Source organism: Lissotriton helveticus, chromosome 8, assembly GCF_964261635.1.
Source record: "Lissotriton helveticus chromosome 8, aLisHel1.1, whole genome shotgun sequence".
NCBI lineage: Eukaryota > Metazoa > Chordata > Amphibia > Caudata > Salamandridae > Lissotriton > Lissotriton helveticus.
The window spans coordinates 847,813,005-847,832,038 of NC_136069.1; the positions used below are offsets into that span (position 1 = coordinate 847,813,005).

The window sequence follows — 19,034 nt, forward strand, 5'->3', positions numbered from 1 at the left end:
TTCTACAGGGTAGAGCATTCTGATTGGTTGAAACCTATATTTGGTCTCTTTTTTTACAAAAGACTGATATGTTGCAAAACTAAAGGATCTAAGGCCTTTTCTAGTTTCTGTTAACTGTACATTGCTATTTTGATATACCGGGAACTCCCATCTCGACGACAGGGAATGATTCAAGCATGGGAATCTATGAAAGTTTCAATACTGGATAACTACAGTTAAACATAAGTAACTTATTTTCTTTTGTATGTTGCTTCTCCCATTAGCAGATTGCTAGCTACTAAAAATTAAGGTGCTATGCTAAGTCGGAAATATAAAATATAGCGATAGTTCTCTTTGCATATTGTGTAATAGATTGTAATATACTAAATAACTAATAACTATAGTATATGTATTTCTTTGTCTTTGTTGTATGTGGGCTGAGCGGTTTGTTCAAGGAGAACTCACCAATAACTCGCTACTCTCTGACAGTACCTATTGCACATCACTATGTGGCCTTAATTCTTGTATGGTGTGAGGGAATGCTCTTAGGACACCTGTCAGTTTCCTTTGCTCCAAAAGACAGAGGGCCAAAAATGTTAATACTAACGGTTTTCACACTATACCGTGCCAATGCAAATGGAAGTATGTGCACAGGCTCCCTACCAACGCAAGAACAGAAGTGGATCTTCTGATCATCAACTCACAGGCATTCCCAGAGTTGAGAGTGTCTCTAGTTCTTGGTTAGTACCTTCTTTATCAGGCTGATGTAAGCCCTATTCACAGGAATGTTGGTGCTTATTTTTAAAATAAAATAGATGAGACAACAGTTTCCAAGCTAATGTAAACATCCATCAGCATTGAAAGCTTGTCCCATTACCCTGTACCACTCCACATCCTTCATCCTGGTGGCCTTTACTTTTATGTTGTAGGAGCTTGCTTTGCCTGCCTGCTTTGCCTGATATTTTATTCTGTTGTGACCTCAGCAATCTTTCAGTTCATCTTTTCAACTTGATCCATCTCAGTTTGAGTTTTTTCAAGAAAGGGTTAAAACAAGTGCTGTTCCTAGACTTGCAGTTTAGGGGTTTGGATTCTGGGTAGTTGACCATGGTAGCCTGTTTGTACTCTCTGGGCCTGATTCACGAAGATATTGCTATGAGTAGGTGTGTCTTACTTTTACCTTACTTTGGTGTTACTCCTAAATTCAAGGAGTAAGCTAGAGATACTCTTAAGAATAAGGCACAGTGAAGAAAATGATTATCGTAAGTTGTCTCATTGTAATTGATGTACTGTCAGTCAACTCTCAATCTTATGGGATATGGTCTTGCCCTTTCCTAATTTAATGCCTGTCCTAACATGCTTCCTGGTATTGTTTTGCTGAATTTCAATACGAGTGGTGCCAGCTATTACAGATTCTGAGTATGTGGCCTAATTAACATCCTGTTATCGCATTCATGTATATTTTCAGTATTCATGTATATTATTCAGCGCCGGGACGCCCCTTTGCTGGGGCAGCCATGCGCTCTATAAACCATTATAACATAACATATAACATAACATATTCAAATGTTTTCTTAATACTGCTAATTGAGTTCTTTTCAAGTTGCTATAACTTGTACTCTTGAAGGTTTAGCTATTTATTGTCCTTGACATCTCATTTGGTTTTATATTTGGCATAAAAGTCTACATATGTGTTGACACAATTGTTTCTCTTCCCCTAGGTCAATGAATGCATTCCTGATTGTTTACCTCTGCATCCTGATCAGCAAAGCTCTAATAGATACATTACTAAAATATGTCTGGCAGAGTGCATCTACTCGTGATGAGCCATGGTATAACCAGAAAACAGAATCTGAGAGACAAAGAAACCTGGTAAAGACTACCATACATAAGGTTGTGGGCTGGCATGTTAGCCTGGGCGCGCCCCAAACATTAAGTACAATTGAACAGCATTGTTATATATGCTATTAATTGTCTGAATAGTGAGGTATAAAAGCTACTGATGTAAATAAGTCATATACATAGTTACTGATGAATTAACTTCGCAATAACCGTAATCTACTACTGGTTCTCCATTTTGTTAATGTTCTACAACTGTTTATGCTAATGATGGCAGATGGTAACAGTTTGTCAATGGAGAAAAGTTATACTGTTTGGAGGAAAAGTCAGTTATCTCCATTTTTTTTCAGAACCCCTCACCCCACCGCTGTGGGCTAATGGGAACTTAACCCAAAACCTAGGCCCACCATTCACTGTGTGCACTTACAGGAGCCAGAAAACCAAAACCAAGAAATCAATTACCTCTTCATCTGTAGCAGAATTAAAAACAAACGTATTTTCAGATACAATTGCCATCCCCCAATCCTTCAGCAGAGGTGCAGAACATAGGAGTTCTTTTGGACATTGACCTTGTCCCTATATGCCCAATCCGTAAATGTGTCCTGCACCTGTGCTTGTTGATCTCTTTTTCCATTCATCATTAGTTAACCCAGTCATTCAGTCTTGTCTTGAAGACACTAATTAAATCTACCAGCCATAGTCTTAAGCCGACTAAGTTGATGCAACTTGCTCTGAATGCTGCAGTACGAGTGCCAAATAAAATGCCAGGAAATCACGTATGTCACAAGTACTGTGATCTGTATGCTGGCTTTCCATTCAAACTCATGTAACTTTTAAAAGTTACAATTTTCCATAAAGTCCGACACCTCGGATCACCCTCTTTTATGGACTATTAGTTTTTCTTCGGTCAACTGTCCCACTCCCTCAGATTTGTTACATTATTTTTGCTAGCCACCACTAGGACCAGAATGATCACCTATAGAGACCATGCTATTTCTACACAAGCAGCTAAACTATGGAACTCTCTCTTGTTGTGTGAACTGAGTCATTGGCTCAGGTCTACAAGGTTTGTTTTCACACCAACGAGTGACATAAGTGAACATAGTACAATGCACCAACACTTGAATATGAAAGTCAGCTTTTTATAGCCCCGCAGAACCCAACCCAATGCATAGTTTAAGTGGTGTCAATGGGTTTTGGATTATTAACAGTCCCTTAACGGGAATCCAGGTTGCCGTGGTAGTTGGAAACAGAACTATGGCGTTCTTCTCAATACCGGATACACAAACTGCACTAAGGAAAAGTCACTTTAACTGAAAAGCTTGTTTATTTTAAGAGACTTGCCCTGTTGCTTAGCACATCTAATACAACCACATAGAATATAATTAAAACAGCACAAATGCATGTTGCAAACAGTGAGAATAAAGTGAACATTTCAACCATAGTTAAAATTTCATCTAAAGTCCAAACACCTTAAAACCTACTTTTATGCGCTACGCTAGGAGAGCATGGAGTAGTATAACTTGCATCTAGAGCCTTTTTGGGAGGATCCGCACACTGCATACCTGTTTAGAGCAAAGCGTTGTAGTTGTCAAAAGTCAGGGAGGTTGTGTTCCCTGAAAAAGGTACACTCAAGTTGCATCAGCTCCTCCTGCACTTGGGCTTGATGTCAGCTTTTTACACCCCTACCTTTCCCCCAGAGGATAAACTCGGTTGGCAGATCCCTATACTAAACTCCAAGAAGTTTGTTTTAGTCCTGGCTAAGCTGTTCCACAGCTCCCTGCTGAAATGCATATATTTCCCCTACTCCAACCTGGGTGTTTACCTCAGAATTAAACTACTGAATAACAACTCTCGAGGGTTATAATGATATTGCCAGTTAAAAGTATTCTATCAAGACACGGTGCATAAACCCCACCTACTCTCTTTTAAAACATTCAGGCAAGGCATACTGGTGTAAAAATGTATAACTCGCATGCATTTTAACACTTTTCTTGTGCTTGCAAGGCTTTTGCGTCTCTTGTTATTTAAAATTGCACAAAATACAGAATTTCTATTTAAAGTATTATCTTTATGTATCACCAGAATCCTTATCTAAAATTCAGTTACTCATATATATGATTCAGATTAAGTAAATATATTTGTGTAATCATATGGCGAGGACATTTTTGCAGTGGTTGTTTTAGCATCCCAGTAATGAAGGACATGCTCCTGATTATGAATATTGATTAGGTATTTTGTGTCATAAACAGGGGCCTTGTCCCTGACGTTACAAATCCTTTATTATTGAACTAAAGATCGAGTATTCTCGATTGGCCTCAATAAGTAGGAGAAACCCCTTTCCTACTGGAGCATAAGAATGGCTAGAGGATTAGAGATCAAATCAGACTTATTTGTATCCTTAATCTTGCTGTGCATTGAGACTCATAGGTCCAGTTTATATTTTAAACATAAGGCTTTATTAAAATAAATAACAGTTGCTGGCTGGATATGTTGAATCAGGTTTTAGGATAAAAACAACAGCCAGCACGTGTTTCACACTCTTCACAGTGTACAGGCCTTGGACTTTTTGAAGATGGCGAAATAAATAAATATTGACCACACACAATTTGATTTTGCTGAGAGCACTAAGAATCTTACTCGTACTAAACAGGGGTTACCATCCTAGTGACCCACAATACCTCTCCGGTAATACTGATTTATTTTGACGTCTTGAAGAAACCTGTGGCCTGCGCGCCGTGAAGGGACAAAGTGTGTTTGCTGTTGTGTTTCTCCTGAAGCCTGGTTCAATGCATGACCCAGCAATTCTTATTTATTTTAATCAAGCAGTATGTTCAAAATATAAACTGGACCTATGAGTCTCTATGCGGAGCAAGACTAAGGGCCATATGCATGAACACATTTTCCCATAGACACAGAATGGGCAAAACCCTTTGATGAATCTGGCCCTAAGGATGCAAATAAGTTAGATGTGACCTTTAATCCTCCAGCAATAATGATTAGATAAGTAACATCTCACTGAGACAGTGTACGGTCCAGCCTCAGTTATAGATTTGTATAAAGGGTTTCCTGTGTATTATCAGAAATAGGTTCCTGTTATAAAGACACATCCATTTTAGAATTGTTGTCTGTATACCCACTGCACGGTGTAGATTGTTAGTGGGAGGGCACAATGTGAAGGATTCCTTTGAGACAGTGATTAATGTAACTCTTGCACCTATATCTACCCTAAAAGGAAAGACGTTATTTCTAGTACGTTTGTGCTTAATAAACTCTCAATTGTCAACTAACTGGTAATTTGCAGCGTAGAATGATCAGAACTATCTGTCTCTTATCCCCTTGTGTCTCTCACTGCAAGAATTCATGCTTGAAAGAAGAGCAAAAAAAGTGGTGTTTAGTTACAATCTCTTAACTCAACATGTTTGTTTTTTGCAGTTTCTGAGAGCATTCACAGACTTCCTTGCCTTCATGGTTCTTTTCAACTACATCATTCCAGTGTCCATGTATGTTACTGTTGAGATGCAGAAATTCCTAGGTTCCTACTTCTTGACTTGGGATGAAGAAATGTTTGATGAAGCAACAGGAGAAGGGCCACTAGTAAATACATCTGACCTCAACGAAGAGTTAGGACAGGTAATTTTCTTATTATGTTGTGGCTGTTCAGTACAATTGACTGTGTGACTGTGGGTTCTTGACATCGTATGGATACATAAAGGTGCTTTTATAATTTCATTATGGACAGATTAATAATCCTGTTAATAGTTTGATGGAAAGGTCTATGACCGGGTTCTATAACCTTTCTATAGTGAGGGCTACTTCTGCTGAAGTAAAGTTCTGCCTTGTAACTACCACTTTTTATCACTGTAAGATGCTAATGTTACTCCAGTTACTCCAGTATTGGAACTTTTATAGAATCACGTGCTTGAATCTTTCCCCGTCGTCGAGACGGTAGTCCCAAGTATATATAAAAAAGCTATGCAGAGCCATTACAAACTATAAACCAGGCCAAGGCCCATTCTAGTTTTCTAACATATCCACCTCTTTTTGTAAAAGAGACCAAATAAAATCAACAACCAATCACACTAGCCTCACCCTCTAGAACCCTCCTGAGAGAACCTGAGACATCTGATTTTCTACCGCATGTTGTGCTAGGGAGTCTCCACTGAGCTCTGCTCAGTGTTTTCCTTGTTACAATAATCTTGAGAGCTTTTCAGCTGTTTTTCTTCAACAACTTCTTCAACTTCAAATTCAACATGAGTGATAAAGAGAAGTAAGGCATTTTTAGTGCTTGTGCCACCTGCTATAAAAATAGGCTTTACATGGATGACCCTCACAAGTACATCATCTATTGCCTGTATCCAGATCATAAGGCCAAGGATTGCAAGGTATGCCGTACTTTTCATTTCACTAAAACCTTGAGAGACCGTGAGGGACATATTCTGACCTGGCTCAGAAGCTAAAGTCCAGGAGAGAGCCAGTCTCCAGTGACGATAGTGATGAGGCCTCATCAGCTTCGTCCTCAAGGAGATCTATGAAAAGGGGGAGATCTGACCCCCCTTCTTATGAAGAACGTCCTGGGAAAGCCTCTAAAATGACCTTTCATGGGTCTGACAGGCTAAGTCCAAGCAAATCTTCTCACCGAGGTGCAAAGTAGAGGGAAGGACTGACTGCAAGAGAGACTACAGTGAGGAAATCAAGATCTGTGCCTCCATCTTCTCTTCCTGAGGGAAGGAAAGCCTTCAAAAAGGCCTCCTCTGTTCCTTCTGAGGGAAAACAGGCTAAAAATGACCCACCGTCGACGAGAATGACGACAGCCGTGGTGACAATGGCAACTACAGTGACGACGGGAACGGCGTCGACGGTAATGACGATGGTATCAGCGACGGCACCGATGAGGGCAACATCTGCATCATGACCCACTGTCGACGAGAATGACGACAGCCGTGGTGACAATGGCAACTACAGCAACAACGGGAACGGGAGCGACCTCGTCGACGAGTGAAACAATTTCGGGGGGAGATTATCAGGAAGTGTCATACAACTACTGAGCTCACTTCCCCCAGTAAGGCGACACCTCTGCTACCTACTCACCTCCTCGAGGAGGAAGATTCAGAGGAAGAAAGTCCTTTTGGGTATGCATATAGCCCTTCAGATTTGCCCTGTTAAGTGCCAAGATCTGGATTCGGAAGACTGATCTGGTGAAGAACAGGAATAGGATCCTCCCCAGGACTATCATAGAGGTTATCAGGAGGAGATAGTTTGCATGCCATCCTCCTTGATTTCAGACTTAAAATTCATGCTCTCCGACTATAAAAGGAGATTTGCGACACCATCTTCGGCTCAAGAGCAGGTATCAGTTCCCACTGGTCTACCTTCAGGCCTTACACCCCTCGGCTGCCACCACCACCACTGCAATTGGTAGTGGATCCCCCACTGGCTGCTCCCCTTATCCAGGATGATACCTCTGATGACGACCTGGGAGAGACAGATCTTCCGGACCCACATAGGGAATGGGGTGATTATATTATTCCTACTCCGGCTTCCCCTTCACCGGTTGCAGTAGATTCTCCACCTGGGGACATAGGAGGTTTCCACAATCTGCTAGAAAGGGCAGCCAAAAGGTTCGATTGCCTATGCCTTCTGTGCAGTCCGAAGGCTTCTTATACAACTTTAAGGAGCCCTTTAAGAAGTCGGTATTGACAATTTCCATTGTCAGTCATGTATGGGAAGAGGGGCTGAAAGTCATGAAGACCCCGGCCACGGTGGTCCCGGTGCTTCCTCATTTGGAGAAAAAATATAAAACCCCGGAGGATAGCCCAGCTTGCCTTGTGAGTCAGCCAAAACCGGACTCCGTTATATCACAGGCAGCACAGAGGAAGTCAAAAAATTCAGCAGCTCCTCTAGCCACGCCTCCGGTTTAAGAAGGCAGACGCTTGGACAATGCTGGCAAAAGATTTTCATCTATGTCAAGCCTGCTCGTCAAAGCGGCTAATGCTTCAGCCATTTTTGGGCGCTACGACCGCCAAATGTGGTGTGACCTCTCTTCCTCTTAGACCAACTGCCTGAAGCAGCAAGGCGGAAGCAAAAAAGATCCTCCAGGAAGGAGAGAGGGCCTCATGTGAGGGTATTGATTGCGCAATGGATCTTGGGACGACTGCGTTCCGTTCGCTGGCTGGAGCAGCGGTCCTTCGTATAAACGTGGACAACTAAGAAGATTTACTAGCCACAGGTTTGTGATGTGTGTATGAGATTGGTTGGTATGTTTTGATTGCATGTGAGGTTGGTATGACTGAATTTGGTATGGGGGCATTTTTGTAGCACTTTGCAGTTTTGTAAATATTTATTGTGTCATTTATTCTTGACTTGCCGACTGAATAGAGGTAATACAATGCCTCTTTGAATTCTTATGATTGTAAAAAAGGAAATTTACGATGGTTTGATTATTTATGAAATATTTTTGTAAAATGGAAAAAAAAGACATAAAAGAAACAAAACAATACATTTTTACTATGAGAAAATTAAAGTATACACTTTTTATGAGATTAATTTTTCCTTCTGCATTATTGAGGGATAGCCCTTTAGAGCCAATTGTGGCTGAAGTGAATCAGTGAGTGGTCGAGTGGGAGGTCCATATATTTCCAGTCAACGGTCCTTCGTCGCCAGCGATGGCTTTGAGTAACCTCGTTTAGACCTGAGGTTCAGAACGAAATTTTGGACCTTCCATTTGATGGAGAGGCGCTCTTTGGTAAGCACATCGATGATGTGCTCCAAAACATCAAGAAAGACACAGCGAGATCTTTAGGGACGCTTCAATACCGCAAGGTCCCTTTTCGCGGATCAAGGTGCAGAGGTCTTCCCTCATACTGAGGAGGTTACCAGCAATATTGGTACTCCTCGTATACACCTGCCTCACAGTCTTACAGTCCGCAATACAGTCAGCGCCAGGGTCAGTCAACAACATATACAAAATCAGCACCCAGAGGAAGAGCAGGGCTTCAGGGGAAGGATTTCTCTAGGCGTCAATAGCGGCTTGCTGGCTCTGACTACTGTTCCTCTCCCTCATCAAACACCTGTGGGGGCAGGATCTCCCTAGACTTCCAAAATTGGCAATGAATAGCATCGGATTGTTGCGTTCTCAATATAGGCCAATTCAGCCACATGTTGGAGTTTGTTCATCCTCCTCCAACCAACCCCCCTCGCTCCAGCATAAAAAACATCTTAGTCTCCTACGCCTAGAAGTCCAACGAATGCTGCAGAAAGGAGCTATAGAACCAGTCCCTTTCTTCCAAAGAGGAGAGGCTTTATACTCCCGGTTCTTCCTAGTTAGAAAGACTGTCGAAAAGTGGCGCCCTATTCTAGATCTGAGGGAGCTCAATACCTATCTCATCAAACAGTTGTTCCGAATTATCTCCTTTCAGGACATACTTCGACTTTTAAATTCAGGAGATTTCATGGCCACTTTGGACCTGGAGGACGCACATTTTCATGTTCCCATCCATCCATCGCACAGGAAGTTCCTTCGCTTCACAGAAGCCAAGAGCCACTTTCTATTCAAGGTCCTCCCTTTTGGCCTCAGGTCGGCACCAAGGATCTTTACCAGGTAGGTCGCTCCCCCTTCGCCCAGCACCGCCTGTGCCTCCATGACCCAGCTGCCGCTGCTGAGGAAGTTCGAGGCCCTCCACCACCCGCAGGCTACCACCAGCGCCCCATCCCTGGTGGCCAGTGGTAGGCCGTAGGTAGGTTTGTTCATCCTCAGCTTTATTGCTTTTATTGTATTGCCTGTATTTTCATTATTGTGTCTGTGACTGCTGTTGTCTGTTTTCTCCCGCTGCCCGTACGTGGTCTGTGCCCCTTTTTCTTCCCTCTGTTCCCTCGCTGCCCCCGTGTCCCTACCCGGTTTTCCCTTCGGTTCCCCTCGCTGCCCCCGTGCCTCTCTGCCCGTTCTGCCTTCTGTTCTTAGCTGCCCCTGTATTTCTGTATTCTGCCTCTGTGCCACTCGTTTTTATGGTATTTCTGTGCCCTTTTTGCCTTCTGTGCCACTCGCTTTTTCCTCGTTTTTGTGCCCCTTTTGCCTTCGGTTTCACTAGTTTTTTGTGCCCGTCTGCCTTCTGTTCCACTCGTGTTTTGTTCCCTTCTGCCCTCTGTTCCACTCGTTTTTTTGTGCCCTTATGCCCTCTGTGCCACTCGTTTTTCCCTCGTTTTTTGTGCCCTTCTGCCTTCTGTTCCACTTGTTTTTTGTGCCCTTCTGCCCTCTGTTCCACTCGTTTTTTTGTGCCATTCCGCCCTCTGTGCCACTTGCTTTTCCCTCGTTTCTGTGCCCCTTTTTCCTTCTGTTACCTTCGTTGTCCCTCACCGCCCTCGCCACTGCATCCCCTGCGGCCCCACCCCCCTGACTGCCCACTGCCCCTTCTCTGCCCCCGCCTCCCAGCTGCTCCTCCCTCCCACCTCCACATAAATGAGGGCCACGGCGTGGCCGCGCGCAGTGGCCGCGCCGCTGGCGTGCCGGTCCGTGCCTGGACCACGCCCAGCGCCAGAATCCCTGCCCCCCCCCACCCGTCAGGACGACTGCCGCCACTACGACGCCAGCACTCTGCAAGCTCTCAACTCTGGACGGAGCCACACCTGCTTCAAGGCCGCCCCGAAACACACACACGGCCCCTTAACCTGCCGGAACTGCAGCTACACCAGCCTCAGAGCCGACGAACCGCCCGCCAAGAAAGACCCCAACCACCTCCGATGCATACTACTGAACACCCGCTCCGCACGCAAGCATGCCGTCGAGCTCTGGGACCTGCTCGACACAACATCCCCGGACGTCGCCTTCCCGACTCGCACACGTAGCCCGACAGCACGACCTTAACATAATCTCCTACGCCGACAACACTCAGCTGATCCTCTCCCGCACCAAGGACCCCATCACCGCCAAAGCCAACCTCCACGAAGGAATGAAGGCCATCGCCGACTGGATGAAGACCAACCGTCTGAAGCTGAACTCTGACAAGACGGAGGTCCTCATCCTAGGCTCCAACCCTTCAGCCTGGGACGACTCCTGGTGGCCGCCGGCACTGGGGGCAGCACCGACACCCACCGACCAATCACGCAACCTGGGAATCATCCTCGACTCAACGCTCTCAATGACCAAGCAAGTCAACACCGTTTCCTCCTCCTGCTTCAACACCCTCTGCATGCTCCGCAAGATCTACAGATGGATCCCAACAGGTTCAAGAAAGACAGTCATACAGGCCCTCCTCAGCAGCAGACTCTACTATGGAAACGCCCTCTACGAGGAAGCCCCGACCAAGCTCATCAAACGACTACAACGCATCCAAAACGCCTTGGCACGACTGATCCTCGACGTACTATGCCACGGCCACATCACCCCCCACCTGAGAAACCTGCACTGGCTCCCCGTCAACAAGAGGATATCCTTCAAGCTCCTCACCCACGCACACAAGGCACTCCACAAGACCGGCCCAGCCTACCTCAACAGACGGCTCTCCTTCTACCTCCTCAACAGCCAGCTACGCTCTGCCGACCTCTCACTCGCCACCGTCCCGCGCATCCGAAGAACAACCACCGGTGGGAGATCATTCTCCCACCTCGCTGCCAAGACATGGAACACCCTCCCACTGAGCCTAGGAAAGACCCAAGACCTGCTGACCTTCAGGAGGATACTCAAGACCTGGCTGTTCGATCAGTAGCGCCCCCCACCTCCAGCGCCTTGAGACCCTCGCGGATATGTAGTGCGCTTTACAAATGATTGATTGATTTTTTAATCTTTATGAAAATGCTAGGTCCATGTGAGAAGTTGGCCTGGTAGGGGATGTTTCCAATTCTGGAACCACCTACTACCTGACCAAACAATCCCTTATGGTGTCTGGTTGTAAGTCAACCTTATTAGACAAGCTATCCTAGGGGTAGCATGGACTAAGCAGCCTAAAGGCTTAACTTAAGAGGTCGTGTTAAGCGAGCTGTTTTACCACATACAATCCTGTAATACCAAATGAAAGGACACCACACAAGTATATATTATAAAAATATATGTGTTTATTACTAAAAACAATCCCCAGTATTCTTTATGAATAAAGGGGCACAAGCGTTAAATCAAAAGCACTGTTTAAACATACAAGTTGCACAATTATGGATGAGGGCGGGTGGCCACTCAAACCATATACTAAACAAGTGGTATAAGAAAGGCCACTCGAACAGTGGTTAGGCCTAGGGCCTAGGGAATCGCTGGGAGCAGTCAGGACAAGCAATGCTGAAGTCGGGAATGGCCCTCGGGATTCGGGAGATGTGCGGAAAGCGCACGCATGCACCAATGTTAACCAATGGTGCGTAAAAGTCATAGAGTTAAAGTTTAAGGACACTTCCGCTGAACCTAGAGGAACAAAACTTAACACACAGACCCTAGAGGTGTGCACCAGTGTGGGAACACCGGCGGAGCAAAGTTACCTCACCCACAGGAAGTGGGTGCACAGGGTCGAAGTGGCGTCGGGTTTTGACACGCAGGCTCTTGGTGCTTGAAGCTGAAAGGGCTGCAGGCGGGTTAAAGATGAAGTGTCCGGTGGAGTCCAAGGGTGGACTCAAGTTGTAGAGTACCTGAAAGCAGAGGGGACAGAGTCTGGGTCACTCAGCAGTGACCAGGGTGGAACCAGGACGGAACCAGGCAATGTCGGGCGCAATCAGGTGGTCGTCGAGGAGCTTCTCTCCGCTGTCACGTGGGCTCTGGGGCATCTGCGACGTCCAGGAGCAGGTCACGATCTGTCCCACGCAGGCTCTCACCGTCGGTGCAGTCGGCTTCAAGTTTGGAGCAAACAAGCCTTGGCAAGAGCAATCCACGCGGGATCGGAAGATTGCTTCTCACTCGGACCAGGAAGGTCAGAGTCGGGGCTCCTTTTCAGGGGAGCTGGTGTGGATCTGGAGCAACCAGATTCACGAGTCTTCTTAGGTAGTTCGTCGGCACAGGGACCACTAGCCAGCTGGCAAGTGACCGGGCCAACGCGTTGAGCCAAATAGAGCCAAAGGGCCCCACGCAGCACTCGTCGAGTGTGGAGGGCTGAACTTCGGCTCAGGAGCAGCTCAGGGTGGGGGCTTCTCAAACCCCGGTGCACAGCTTCGAGGGTCACTCGTGGGCTGCACGGTCAGCGTCTCGTGGTCAATTCAAGATGGCGTGCCCCACGCTTCCGGTCGCCTCCACGGGTCTCAGCTTTGCAGGGACTGTGGATCGGGCTGTTGGAAGGCAGGCAAGCTTGATCTCGTCGATCTCAGTCGCTCGAGTTCCGGCGGGAACTGCAACTAAGTAGACGTCGAGGGCTGGATGGTGCCTGCTGCTGCAGGGTGGTCACTCCTTGACCACAAGGGAGATTCTTCGGGCTTCCACGATGAGATGGAGGGCGAAGGGTCCAGAATTTCGTTTCAAATGTTTCTTCCAGGAAATCTGATGTGCATTGGCACTGCTCCCACTCTTATTCCAATCTGGGGGGCGTGATTACCTGCTAGGTCCCCTCCTATGGGTGGGACCCAGGAAGTGGGTGGATACACCCCCTTCCTTTGATCCAGGCCGCCCTGGCACGAGGGCTGGAGTGCCCCAGAACCGGTTTGGCCGGATTATGCAAGGGGCAGCCTTGTGCGCCCCAGGCAGTGTCTGGTTTCTTTCAAACCTCCCTGCTACAATACACTATCTCCTGTCTGGAGGGCGGTGACACCCTCCTGTGACAGGAAACCCTTTGTCCAGGACCCATTTGGTCGAGTTTCGGTCAACTGCAGGGGTCCAGACATTTGTCTGTGGCAGAGGCATCCATTTTGTGGATCTTAAGGTCTTTGGAGAAATTAACCGCATTAAAGTAAAGTAACATGTCTTACCCCTCTAGAGGGGTGGAATGCCATCCCCGTCGCCAAAACTGGCGAGGGGATGGTATTCCAAATCGTATGACACCTTACACGACATGTTTTGATAAAGCCAAACCAAAGTTGCTATTTAACCGCGAGGATTATAAGGCACTTAAAAGTATATGGTATGGCATTATCCTGAAACAGCTTAGGGATTTGTTCCCGACAGCTGCAGACAGGCTCAGCTCATGCTAGAGCTCCATCTCACATAAAACCACGCACTCAGCCTCCAGGATTGATGAGGCCTTCTATAGGAGTGGCTCACAGGTTTACATGTGTCCAGATATAGGTTTAGATATAGGTATACTATACCTAAGCAAGGGGTGATTACACCACCTTACCCCAGCTGAGTGATCAGCCAGTTGTGTCAATTTAAGAACCAGCCAGGGGTGGCAAAAGATATGCTGCAGCCCCTGGTAGGCCTTGGTGGCCCCTATGCCCTGGGCACCTATAGTGCATTATACAGGGGCTGACAAGGAGTCCATTTCCAATTGGTATGTGCCTATAGCACATGTGTCATTAATTTAGTGAGAGAACAGCAGGCTGGGGGTCTGATCAGCAGGCCCACAGCCTCAGTAGTCGAAAACCAGTGAAGCAAAAAGCAAAAATTTGGGGTGACCATAGGATAGCAGACCCTACTCTCCTACACAACCCCCCCCAAACGCAGGGACATTAAACTAACCTTGACCAGATAAGTCTTCATGTTCTAAGTGGAAGTACCTGGAGAGACCATCTGCATTACCATGGTCAGTCCCTGGGCGGTGCTCCACTGTAAAGTCCATCCCCTGTAGGGAAATGGACCACCTGAGCAGTTTGGGATTTTCACCCTTCATCTGATTAAGCCATAAGAGGGGCTTATGGTCTGTCTGCACCAGGAAGTGAGTTCCAAACAAGTAGGACCTCAACTTCTTTAATGCCCAAACCACAGCAAAGGCCTCCCTCTCAATGGCTGACCAACGTTTCTCTCTGGGAGTCAGCCTCCTGCTAATGAAAGCAATAGGCTGGTCTTGACCATCTTGATTAAGTTGTGAGAGCACAGCTCCCACCCCCAACTCAGAAGCATCTGTCTGAACAATGAACTGTTTGGAGTAGTCAGGACTCTTTAGGATAGGTGCAGAGCACATGGCCTTCTTCAGGTCATCAAATGCCTTCTGACAGCTAACTGTCCACTGAACCTTTTTTGGCATTTTCTTGGATGTCAAGTCATTTAATGGTGTCACTATAGACCCATAGTTTTTCACAAACTTTCTGTAATACCCAGTCAGGCCCAAGAAGGCTCTGACTTGTGTCTGGGTAACTGGAGGAGCCCAGTCCTGTACGGCCTGGATTTTGCTTTCCAGTGGCTGAACCTGGCCTCCACCTACTAGGTGGCCCAGGTATACAACCTTACTCTGCCCTATCTGGCACTTTGTGGCCTTGATAGTTAGGCCTGCCTTTTGCAGGGCCTCCAAAACTTTCTTCAGGTGGATCAGGTGATCCTCCCAGGTGGAGCTAAAGACAGCAATATCATCTAGATAAGCTGCACAAAAGTCATCCAACCCAGTAAGGACTTGGTTCACCAACCTTTGGAAAGTGGCAGGTGCATTCTTCAAACCAAAGGGCATTACCACAAACTGATAATGTCCACTAGGGGTAGAGAATGCTGTTTTGGCTTTTGACTCCTCAGCTAGTCTGATTTGCCAGTAGCCAGCTGTCAGATCAAATGTGCTCAGAAACTTGGCAGAAGCCAATCTGTCAATGAGCTCATCTGCTCTTGGAATGGGGTGAGCATCTGTCCTAGTGACAGCATTGAGACCCCTGTAGTCCACGCAAAACCTCATTTCTCTCTTTCCATCTTGGGTATGAGGTTTTGGCACCAGGACTACTGGGCTGGCCCATGGGCTCTCTGATGGCTCAATCACTCCAAGCTCCAACATCTTTTGCACCTCAGCCTTGATGCAATCCCTGACATGATCAGGTTGCCTGTAGATCTTATTCTTGACAGGCAGACTGTCACCATTGTCCACAACATGGGTACACCAGTCAGTCTGGCTGGGTGTGAGTGAAAACAAATGCCTGTGGGCCTGCAAAACTTGTCTGCAGTCCATCTGTTGCTGGTCAGTGAGGCTGCCTGCCAAGGCTACTCCATCAACTGAACCATCATCAGGGTTCTGTGAAAGCAGGTCTGGGAGAGGGTCACTCTCTTCCTCCTGTTCCCCATCTGTGGCCATGAGCAAGCTCATGTCCTCCCTGTCCACAAATGCTTTCAAGCGATTCACATGGATTACCCTGTGAGGGCTCCTGGGTGTTCCAAAGTCTACCAAGTAGGTGACTTCCCCCTTCTTCTCAATAATAGGATAGGGTCCACTCCATTTGTCTTGGAGTGCTGCTGGAGCCACTGGCTCCAGTACCCATACCTTCTGTCCTGGTTGGAACTCTACCAGCACAGCCTTTTGGTCATGCCAAGCTTTCTGTAATTCTTGGCTGGCCTCCAGGTTTTTGGATGCTCTTTCCATGTACTCAGCCATCCTGGAGCGGAGACCAAGTACATAGTCCACTATGTCTAGTTTGGGCTTTTTGAGAGGTAACTCCCATCCTTCCTTCACCAAACACAATGGACCTCTCACATGGTGGCCAAACAAAAGTTCAAAAGGGCTGTAGCCAACCCCCTTCTGTGGGACCTCTCTGTAAGCAAAGAGCAGGCAGGGTAAAAGAATGTCCCATTTCCGCCTGAGCTTCTCTGGTAATCCTTTTATCATGCCTTTAAGGGTCTTGTTAAATCTCTCCACAAGCCCATTGCATTGTGGATGATATGGGGTGGTAAACTTATAGTTTACTCCACATTCCTTCCACATTGCTTTCAGATAGCTGGACATAAAATTGGTGCCCCTATCTGATAACACCTCCTTTGGGAAGCCCACTCTTGAGAAAACTGCAATGAGGGCTTTTGCCACCACAGGTGCTGTGGTGGTCCTCAGGGGAATAGCCTCTGGATACCTGGTGGCATGATCCACTACCACCAGTATGAATCTGTTCCCAGATGCTGTTTGGGGGTCCATTGGACCCACAATATCAATTCCAACTCTTTCAAAGGGGACCCCCACCACAGGTAGTGGTATTAGGGGGGCCTTTGTTGTGCCACCTGACTTACCACTGGCTTGGCAAGTGACACAGGAGCGACAAAACTCCTTGACATCCTCTGACATGTGAGGCCAGTGAAAGTGTGAAACAAGCCTGTCCCACGTCTTGTTCTGGCCTAAGTGTCCTGCAAGGGGAATATCATGGGCCAAGGTAAGAAGGAACCCCCTAAACTGCAGAGGTATGACCAACCTCCTGGTCATGCCAGGCTTGGGGTCTCTAGCCTCTGAGTAAAGGAGTCCATCATCCCAATACACAGTATGGGTACCTTGGGCATCCCCAGCAGCCTCAGCAGCAGCCTGCTGTCTGAGGGGTTCAAGGGAAGGGCAATCTAATTGAGCCTGCCTCAGGTCTGCCCTTGAGGGTCCCCCTGTCCCCAGAAACTCAACCTGGTCAGGTTCAAGCTCCTCAGAGACAGTCTCCTCTTGGACTGCAGAATCAGTTTCCTCTGAAACTTGATCCTCAACCTGGGGCAAGGTGGAAGGCTGGGCCTTTCCTCTCTTGCTCCTTCTCTTGGGTTGTGGCTGGTCTATTGTTTCAAGATCCACCACTGGTTCAGGAAGGCACTTCTTAGCCTGAGCCCTTGTCATGGCAAGGACATGCTCTGAAATCCCTAGCATTTCTGCATGAGTCCTGTACTCCACTTCTGACCATGCTGAGCTTTCAAGGTCATTGCCTAACAGACAGTCTACTGGTAGGTCTGCACTCACCACAACTTTCTTTAGGCCATCAACCCCTCCCCAGGAGAAGTTCACAACTGCCACACTATGGGAGGTAGTGGAGTTGCTGGCGTTGGTCACTAGGTAGCTCTCACCTAGTACAATCTGTCCAGGGTCCACAAAGTCAGGTGTCACCATTGTGACACTGGCACATGTGTCCCTGTATGCTTGAGCCAGTTTCTCATTAATTAAGGGAGTCTGCCTGTATTTGCCCAGGTTAGTGGGGCTTACTGCAGTGGGCAACTCAATGTCCACATCATACAGGAGAACTGCCTGTGTAGGGATTCTGACTAGGCCAGATCCTACTTCAATACCCAGGGTCAACCCAGCTACACCCTTGGACTGTGTTCCACCACTGCTTACTGTACTTGGGGTTGCAGTTGCTTTAGGAGCTGTAGTGGTGGGAACTGGATTTGCCTTGGTGCACTCACTGCCCCAGTGTGAAACTGATTTGCAGGTATTACACCAAGGTGTCTTTGGACCTTTGTTCTTCTTCTTCTTGTTACCATTTTGGGAACCACCCTCCTTACTATTAGTTTGGGGGCCTGAAGACTTCTGGTCTTTTTCTTTATCTTTCTGATTCTGGTTACCACCCTTCTGGTCTGTTTTCTTCTGGTCACCACCTTGGTTCTGGGGTTTCTGCTTAATCCTTGTTCTGACCCATTTGTCTGCCTTCTTTCCCAATTCTTGGGGAGAGGTCAGATCAGAGTCAATAAGGTATTGATGCAACAGCTGGTTTGTACAGTTATTAAGGATCTGTTCTCTCATTATAAGATTGTACAATCCTGTATAGTCTGAAACTTTACTTCCCTGCAACCAACCCTCCAAAGCCTTAGTGGCACACTCAACGAAATCAGTCCAGTCTTGAGTCTGTGCTTTTTGGGTGTCTCTGAACAACAACCTGTATTGCTCAGTGGTTAGGCCAAACCCTTCAATAAGAGCACTCTTCAAAACAGAGTAGTTTTTGGCATCCTCAGGTCTAACTGTGAGGAGCCTGTCTCTCCCTTTCTCAGAAAAGGAGTACCACAAAATTGCAGCCCACTGATTCTCAGGAACCTGCTGTACCATGCAGGCTCTCTCAAGAGCAGTCATCCATTTGTGGATGTCATCCCCTTCTTTAAAGGGGGGCACAATTTTGGTCAGGTTTCTATTGTCATAGGCCCTGTCTTTTTCTCTTGGAAAATTGCTGCCACCAGTGACATCTAACCACTTAATTTCTGCTCTCTTGCCAAGGCAAGTCTAGCTTGAGCCAAGGCTACCTCCTCCCTCTCTATCTGGAGTTTGACAGCCCTCATTCTGGCCCTATGCTCTAGCTTTTGAGAAGCACTCATGCCTCTCTGTGATTCTCTGGAGGCACTAGAAACATGAGAGTCCCCTGAGGGAGATCTCACTCTTCTGTTGCCTGGGAGAATAACATGTTGGGTTCTGGGGAGGTGCTGGCCCTCTCCATTCCCCAGTAGGTCCAAGTTGGCCTGGCTAAGCCTGGCAACT

General features: G+C 46.9%; 1 protein-coding gene across 3 annotated transcripts in view; it reads left to right on the forward strand.

Moving 5' to 3' along the window:
• ATP11A (ATPase phospholipid transporting 11A) overlaps positions 1 to 19,034 on the forward strand; it is a 912,970-nt gene that overhangs the window by 597,647 nt on the left and 296,289 nt on the right. For all 3 annotated transcript variants that reach the window (XM_078657659.1, XM_078657658.1, XM_078657657.1), the window contains exons 11-12: positions 1,698 to 1,848; positions 5,251 to 5,448. In XM_078657659.1, the coding sequence (XP_078513785.1) occupies positions 1,698 to 1,848; positions 5,251 to 5,448 (349 nt within the window). The remainder of the gene's footprint in view (positions 1 to 1,697; positions 1,849 to 5,250; positions 5,449 to 19,034) is intronic.